At 44.4% G+C, this 9,236-nt stretch overlaps 1 protein-coding gene across 1 annotated transcript in view; it reads right to left on the bottom strand.

Annotated features, from left to right (window-relative positions):
* Positions 1-9,235, bottom strand: part of TMEM131L (transmembrane 131 like) — a gene marked incomplete at its 5' end in the record, with an annotated part of 156,097 nt that extends 146,862 nt beyond the window's left edge. The window contains 3 exons of the mRNA XM_034661733.1: positions 350-393; positions 8,381-8,451; positions 9,157-9,235. Coding sequence (XP_034517624.1) covers positions 350-393; positions 8,381-8,451; positions 9,157-9,235 — 194 coding nt within the window. The remainder of the gene's footprint in view (positions 1-349; positions 394-8,380; positions 8,452-9,156) is intronic.
* Between the last annotated feature and the right edge of the window lies 1 nt (position 9,236).

The raw sequence follows: 9,236 nt of genomic DNA on the forward strand, positions 1-9,236 counted from the left end.
TACATGCAACACAGGTTTGGTTCAATATTTTATACCCAGTACCCGGCACTGTGCCTGATTGTCACCAGGAATTTGTTAACAAGAGGAACAGCATTAAGTGTGCCATGGAAAATGCAAAGTTGAGGATAGGGGGCGGGTACTTCTAACAGCTCTCTGTACAGCCTTATTTTTAAAACAAACACATATTAATTATTAGAAAGTACAGATACCACAAATGCCAAAGAGCAAGGTATATCACTGATATATTAAACACATAAACATAAACGTACATATACCAAGACTTCAGATAGCTTCCAAAGTGGGCAGCAATGTTCAGCATGCAGGTATTTGCTCCTGTGGTTTTTCTTACCTCTGTTCTTCAGAATGCTCCTCCATATTCTCTTCAGAATCACCCTATTGATCAAAACAAAACAAAACCAAAAAAAAAAAAAAATGTTTTAGCAGTTGCTTCAAAAGAACACAAAAATCCCCAAAAGAAAAGAGTTCTTAAATTTCACATGGATGATGAACTTGGAACGAATGTCTAAAAATAGTGCCTAGGGGTACCTGGGCGCCTCAGTTGGTTAAGCATCGGGCTCTGGATTTTGGCTCAGGTCACGATCTCGTGGTGGTGAGATCGAGCCCCACGTCGGTGTCCAGGCTCGGCACGGAGTCTGCTTGAGATTCTTTTTATCCCTCTCCCCTTGCTCCTCCCCCGCCCCTTCGCACTCTCTCTTGGTAAATAAAATCTTTAAAAAATAAAAAAATATAAATAAATAGTGCCTGATACACAGCAGGCATTCAATGAATATTTATTGAAAGAATGACACTCCTAAAAGCCATAAATTGCCAAGTGACCCCTTAGATAGTGTAAATAAATATTCTCCCTGCTTAAAGTCATGACCTAAACATGATCTCAAAACTAGTTTGACATCTCTTCACTCCAAGAGCCTTTTTTTAACATTTAAGTTTAATCACACGAAATAAACTTTACTGATAATATAGAAAATGGACTGGTTAGCTCAGAATCCCCTACATGGATACCTGATATATCTTGACATCAACATAAAAAGGCTGATCAGTTTTATAAATGGCATAAACATCACACTCAAAAGCACTTCCAAAATCCTCTCCCAGACTTACCAGGCCAAAATCTGACCACATGTCATGTACCAGGAGGGTAAAAGAAAAGTTACTTGAAATAGAAACAAAAGGTCAGCTCCGATTAAATACTACATGTATTTGCCTGACAGACACAATCTCGACCATTCGTTCCTGAAGCTTGCCACTGTTGGGTTCAGGAATCCCGAACCTTCCTGGTCCTCTGGCTTCTAACCCTTGCTCTCGGCACAGACAGGGCTTTTCGCTCTGTTTAAGACTGCTGCCTCCAATTCACCCCTTGTGTTTCTGTAAGACCAATTTTCTGCAACATCAGTAACGACTTACCACCCACTTGGTATGGACCCAGCATCTAATGTCATCATGTTCATCTCCGCACAAGAGCCTACCACCACTCCCCAACTGCTAGTCAGATGTACTCTAAGCTCCTTAACCTGGAACCGGGCAACTGTCAGATGACCCTGACATACTCATCCCAATCTCTACAGCCACACTTCATTAGAAGCTCTGGATTCCCATTTAAGGCATCACCTTAAAAACACTGTCACTCAACCAAGGATTTAGAGGTGGTCCCATTCACACCTTTGCCAATGCAGGTCTCTAAGCGGCCCTCCCACCCCTAAGCCTTGACAGACTCCTCCAATATACACTGTTCCTCCTCTCTCCTCTCAAGTCCTATATTTCAGCACTTGAATGTTATCTCAGGGTATTACCAGCCTTATCTCCCCAACACCGCCAGGCTCTCAAAGGGCGGGAGCCAAATCCTATCATTTCCCTACCCACGCCCTTGGCAGTGCCTCAGGGCCCTTGCACTAGCTACTCTAAATCTCTCACTGCTTTCGAGGGTTGGCTCAAATGTCAAATACAGGCCTTCTCAAAGGGACCTACTTCAACCTGCACACTAAAACTCCAGCTCCCATCACCTGACTCTTCCTCTGGTCTGCCACCATATAGCACCGATGACTTTCTAACAGACTAAAGAACTTACAATGTATTTTACTTCTTATTTACCATCTATGTGCCTCCATCAGCCTGGAAGCTCCACTCGGGCAGTGGTTTTGCTTTGTGTTCAACGTGACACCCACAGCACCTAGACCAGCGTCTGGCCCTCAGTACATGCTCAATAAATGTCTGCAGAGCTAAGTACGCTCTAGCTGTTTCTTAAATACTGGTGGATATGCACCTCACACCTGTTAGAATGACTATTATCAAAAAGACAAGAAACAACAAGCGTTGGTGAGGAGGTGGAGAAAAGGGAACCCTTGTGCACGGTTGGTGGGAATGCACATTGGTGTGGCTACCTTGGAAAACAGCATGGAGGTTCCTCAAAAACTAAAAATTGATCTAACAATTCCACTTCTGGGTATTTATCTGAAGAAACCGAAAACACTAATTCAAAAACAATATCTGCACCCCCATGTTCATAGCAGCATTATTTACAATAGCCAAGATACGTAAACAACCTATGTGTCCACTGAAAGATGAATTTGGATAAGGATGTGGTATGTATGTATGTATGTGTGTGCGTGTGTATAATATATATATATATATATATATATATATATATATATATATATANATATATATATATATAAAACAAAATACAATTCAGCCATAAAAAATGAAATCTCACCATTTGCAACAACATGGATGGACCCTTAGGGCATTATGCTAGGTGAAATAAGTCAAACAGAGAAAGGCAATTACCTATGGTCACTCTCAAATACAGAATTAAGAAAAACAAAAACAAAAACAGGGGCACCTGGGTGGCTCAGTCAGTTGAGCTTCTGACTCTTGGTTTCAGCTCAGGTCGTGGGATCGAGCACCACACTAGCATGGACTCTGCTTAAGATTCTCTCTCTCTCCCACTGCCCCTCCCCCTCCCCCACTTGCACTATAAACAAAGTAATAAATAAATAAACAAATAAATAAATATTTTAAAAATGAAAACCAAAAACAAATACCAAGTTCACAGATACAGAGAACAGACTGGTGATTGCTGGGGAGCCAAAGGGGGTGGGGGGTGTGGGGAGGCAAAATGGGTGAAGTTGGTCAAAAGGTAGGAACTTCCAGCTATAAAATAAGTACAGAAGTCCTGGGGATGTAATGTACAGCATGCAACCAGTGAATAATACTGTACTGCAAATCTGAAAGTTACTGAGAATAAATCTTAAAAGTTCTTATCATAAGACAAAAAAAAATTTTTTTGTAACTATGTATCGTGATAGATGGTAACTAGACTTACTGTTATGTTGTACACCTGAAAGTAATATAATGTTATGCGTCAATTATGCCTCAATAAAAAAAATTTTAAGCGAAAATTTCAAAAGTACTACTGGATATGACCATTTTAAAAAACTTCATTAAGGGGCGCCTGGGTGGCACAGTGGTTAAGCGTCTGCCTTCGGCTCAGGGCGTAATTCCGGCGTTATGGGATCGAGCCCCACATCAGGCTCCTCTGCTGTGAGCCTGCTTCTTCCTCTCCCACTCCCCCTGCTTGTGTTCCCTCTCTCACTGGCTGTCTCTATCTCTGTCAAATAAATAAATAAAATCTTTTTTAAAAAAATAAATAAATAAATAAAAATAAATAAAAAACTTCATTAAGTAAATTTTTCTAACTCAAAACAGAACATGAAGGTCTCTCCCTCAGGCTCAGGAACTTCACCACTACAATACTTTCCTGGTGAGACTGCTAAAACTCATACGGTGACGTAGTGGCCAAGAGCATGGGCTTTGAATCAACGCCTCCTGGGTTCAAATCATACCACCGCCGCATTCCTGCAGCCTTTGGCAAATTGTTTCATGACTCTGTGCCTCAGTTTCCTCATCTGTAAAGTCAGGTCATAACACTTCACAGTTTTAAGTGTATTAACATGAGTATTAATAACTCATAAAATGCTTAAACAATGCCAGTAATATTCAACTCATGTTAGGTATTATATTTTTACCTTGATAGTGGAGGTAGATTAAACCAAAAATAAATCTCTATGACAAAAAGATTTCCAAATACCAGTCAATGATTCACTGACTGGAGCAAGATGCTATTACATTACTATACATTACTGAGATAGTAAAGAATTCAGATATTCAAGGTACTATTTCCTGTTTCACTTTCTACCAGTTTCCGTTACCTATACCCTCAGACTTCAGGGGGTAAGACAGATTTTTAAAGGCAGAGACTTTCTTATTTATAATCACTGTATCCCAGAGGCCTAACTGGGTCAGGCCTGTGCTAAGTGTCTGCTAGATGAACAAACAAGGCCAGAAAAGCCCTAAGCCTGGCCACCCCAAACCAGACCCACACGATTCTGGATCAGGTAACAGCTGCTCCTGCTCACACACCAATGTCAGTGCCCCAATCTAACCGGGGTGTTAGGAGGGAGGCTTCTCACCTCAGCAAAGTCTGAATGGATTAGAAGAACAAATTCTAGACTGCCCTTCTTGAAGCTAGAACTGATGCCAAAAAAAAAAAAAAAAACAATAATAGGAAACCAACACTTAAGGCATTCCGCCAGCCATCTTTGAAACTAACCTCATAAACAGGACAAGACACTGATAACTGCTTCTCCTCCCCTAGGAAGAACTCAGTGGGCTAACGACTCAATGCCTACTGTATGCAGAACAGTGTGGCCACAATGGGACCACCAAACTTAGAAACCCAAACTCCCTCTCTTTGTTTTTTTTTAAAGATTTTATTTATTTATTTGACAGAGAGAGAGACAGCCAGCAAGAGAGGGAACACAAGCAGGGGGAGTGGGAGAGGAAGAAGCAGGCTCCCAGTGGAGGAGCCCAATGTGGGGCTCATCCCAGCACCCTGGGATCACGCCCCCAGCCAAAGGCAGACGCTTAACGACTGAGCCACCCAGGTGCCCCAAACACTCTTACAGGGAATCCAGTTAGGGTAAGAAGGCACAGGCAAAGCAAAGAAAAAAATCCAGACACTCAAGAAACTCAAAAAGAGAGAAATGACAACAGGGTCACTGCCAAGTTAGATGTCTGGAAGGACTGGCTCTATGGGAACAGCAGGGCCTTAGCATTTGTTCTTTCATTCGACAGATACGTGTGGGGCCTGCTGGAGTGAGCACCCCAGAGGACTGACTGGAGGGACATACAAGGTCAGACTGCGGAATGCCCTGAGGGCCAGAGCAGGTCAAGGGGATCACCGGGGATCACAGAAAGGTTTTACCTTGAAGGCAAAGTGAGAAGGTACACAACGCAGTATCTTGCACACACGCAATTACTTCTTGATAATAAGCTAATGAAAAATTTGTTTGTTGAAAAATTATGTAAACTTAAGAATAAAATCATATTTTTTTCTTCCTTCTCATTATCATCATAGGTAAAATGTTTTATGTTCCTACACCAAATATCTTACCACGTAAAAAAGCACTAACAGAAAAATATAAATAACATATCTATACAACTGTAGAGCATATAATAGTCCTGAGTTCTCTGCACTGGTTCAACCCCTTGGAAGGAGGAAAGCTGCCCCATGCCCTCCAGTGACCAAATGTGGGAGTCAGCTGAGAAATATATCAAAATGATAGGTAACATACATGAAGTGCTTACTAAGTTCAAGATACTCTGAATCCTCACAAAATCCTCTGAGATCAGCACCATGATTATCCCCATTTTGCAGATGAAGAAACTGAGAAAAGGGAGGGAACAGGGCGTCAAATCCTGGAAGCCTATCCAGAAGGTCTGGAAGATTATAACAATTCAATTACTGTATTTGGTTTTACTAATGATGCATTTTTCTAGTCCTTGATCACTTAAAGATCCATTAGAAAAAGGAAAAGGAAGAAAGGCCCAGTCACCAGAAAACATTTCCAAAAAACTGTATAAATCATTTGTGGTGACAAATGTTAATACTCGATTTTTTACTGCCACACCTCCTGGGGCTCCCATTTCACCTTCACTGACACATCCTAGCTTCTGCAGCTGCCTCGGAGTCTTCCTGAAAGGAACCCAGCCTACAAATTAATTAAGCAGAAACCCTCAAACTTAAAAAAACACCTATAAATACTCTCTTTTCAGCTAACTCCATGACACACGAGCTTTTTATGGGAAAAAAAGTCAAAATACTTTGAAGAGAATTCTCTAAAAATAACTTTCATCAGAACTGTCTGCAGTTTATATACATACGTGTGTGTTGTGTATACATGCAGTTCAGACAGATACATATGCATATAGCCCGCTGTTTACACAGATAGACCCATGTACATCCCCACCCCCGCCCGGGTACGTGCAGGGTAAAACAGTCTCTGAAAGATACACACAGAGATAGAGACGAAGTATTTAGAAAATTGTTCTGAATTATCAGTTTCACTTTCATTATAGCTTTGATTAAAATAGCTTAGTTATAAATGCTTCTATAGTGAGTATTCCAGAAAGACAGCTTCTAAATTGTGTGCATTTTTTTTTACCAAAACAAACTATATCCTACATATAAACAAAACAAAGCCACAAATTAAGAATTTTATAAAATAACTCTTCAGCCTATAAATAAAATCATTAATCATATCATAGGCTTTGACATTTCCATCTCTGAGCACAGTGACTAAATCTTCAACTAATGCTGCAACAATTGAGAGTCTATAATTTACTTTCCTTTCTGTCGGGGTTGGCTTCCAACACTAACCAGTAAGGAGTACAGGCTACAGTTGAGTAAAAAATGCAAATACATATAGATATACACCAGTGCTTCTCAACCCGGGCAGTTTTCCTCCCCAGGGACATTTGGCAATGTCTGGGGACATTTTTAGCTGTCACAACTGGGGGGAAGAGGGAGGAGAAAGTGCCCCTGGCATCCAGTGGGTAGAGACAGAGATGCTCCAAATGCTGGGCATCTCGTAGCCCCCAGGACACAGGATTCCAGCCAGGACAGCCTGCACAACACAGACGTCTCCAGCCCAGAATGTCATTAATGCTGCTTTTGAACAACTCTGCTACACACAAGTATAACTATATTTTTAAAAAGTAAAAATGTCAAATTTTAAATGTGGATCTCTCAGTAGAGTCATGAACAATTTCTGTTTGGTTCTTTTTATCTTTCTGTATTTTCCAAACCTTCCACAATACACATCTGTTATTTATAATCAGGAAAAAAAAATCCATTTGGGAATAAACTTGTAAGAGAAGGACAGACTATCTGCTCTCCATCCCGATGAAGCTTTTTCTCAAAGGACTGGTCTCATTCAGCACGCTGGCCTTCAGGGAAGGTCCAGGAAAATTTTCCTCTAAAAATCACCTCTCCGCCTTGAAGCTGTTATTCATTAGTCCTGGTTAAAGTGAATATTCTGAATATCTCAAAACCAGCACTCCTAATGCTTCACATAGGAGGGAGAAACTCAAATGTAAAGCTGCACAGCCGTGAACTTAGAGCTAGACATCCTGTTTTTCCAAAGAACCACAAGAGACAACATAGAATTAAGTGCTGTCACCAATGTGGGAAGTAATGAACATCTTAAAAATTACCACACACAAGCTGAATACTCCCTTATAATTAATTCAACTCTTCCCTCTCCAAAAAAAGTATTTGGGGGGTCACTACTGTTGCTGCTGAAAAGCAGTCAGCAATATTATATTTAAATGTGTACATCTGCAGTCAAATGTTAAAAGTTAAACCTTAACAGCTTCGCAGTACTGTAGCTACCACAGCCCTAAACCCTGTATGAGGCCACAGATTCTCAATGAAATGCTAGTAATTATTTTTCCCCATGCAATCATTGTATCATATGGGGGGAGAACCCCCAAAACCTGAAATTCAAGTTATTAAGAGGGTGTATCTAACACGAATTAAAGGCACTTGGAAAAAATCCAAGACTACAACCTTTTAAAGTCACATCTTCACTGCAAAGCTACTTAACGCTAATGGCAAGTGCCACTCACTAACACTTCTGAAATCAATATTCCTGTTGTCCTCGGCCACAGGGCTCCAGCTCACTCAGGGAACAGGGCACACGTCCCGGCCGTCGCGCACCCAGGACCACAGCCCGCCGAGCGGCCCGCCCTTCCCCTGCACAAGGCTGCCGCTGGCCGCGGCCCTGCTGAGGTGGCCTCGGTTCCCACCTCCTGAACTTGGGGCGGGCGTGACTCACGCCCTGTCACATGGCGCGGGAGGAGGCTGGGAAGGCCACCGTTGCCAGGTGTTCAGGCTCGGCCCGACCGTTTATTTGCCTTGCAAAGTGGCCCGAGCGCCGGTGCCGCTGGGGGGCCGACGGCCTCCGGGCCGCTCCTCTCTCGCACACCCACACCCGCCCTGTCACCTGGTCGTCCTCACCTGAGTGGGCAGCAGGAGTTCCCCTTCTTCTGCCTGCCACAGCTCCACCACGTTGGGCAAGGGCTCGATCGCTGCTCGGACACCAAAAAATACACCGCGTTTTAATGCACGGAAAAGAAACGCTTCCTGTTTCCCTACGGTGCCCCCATGCACCCGCCCCACCAAAACAAGTCACCCTTTCCTTCTTAAAGCGGCGGCCACCGGAGGAGCCGGCCGGGGACAAGAACACAATGGACGGGGTGCAAGTCGGTGGGCCCCTCTGACAGAGAGCAGGGAGCGTGCAAGGTCGGGGGTTCCCGTGCTGGGGGGACGGAGACGGGGAAGCCACCCCGCCGGCCACTCGGCGCTCCGCATCCCGCAGCATCTGGGACGGGAGTCTGCGGGACGGGTCCCGGGCGGCCAGGCTCGAGGAACAAAGCTGCAGGAAGCCGGGCCGCGGCGGGGCCCCAGCGCGCGCCACACAAAGCGGGGGCTGCGCCCGGGGCGCCCGGGGCCCGCGCACAAAGGCTCCGGGGCGCGTGCGGCTAGCGGTCCGCGCCGCGGTCCCCAAGCTCCGCGACTGCCCAGCTTTCTGTTTGTCTGGGGGCGGGGGGCGCGGGAAGGGACGCTGCGGTTAGAAAATGCTATCAGCCGAGAATTGCAACCGCTTTCCTTCCTCCTCCTGCCCCTTTCCCCTTCCTCCCCTAGCCCTCTTATAGATTTCAGCAGTTCCCTAAAAGAAAGAGAAGGGGGGGCGGGGTGGAGAGGGAGAGCGAGCACAGCGGCGCAAGGCTGACCTTGTCCCTGAGCCCCTCCCGGGCGACAGCAGGGCAGGAGGACCTGGAAGACGCCCAGCAGGAGGTTCACGGCCGCGGCG

Source organism: Ailuropoda melanoleuca, chromosome 5 (assembly GCF_002007445.2).
Source record: "Ailuropoda melanoleuca isolate Jingjing chromosome 5, ASM200744v2, whole genome shotgun sequence".
NCBI classification, from domain to species: Eukaryota; Metazoa; Chordata; class Mammalia; order Carnivora; family Ursidae; genus Ailuropoda; species Ailuropoda melanoleuca.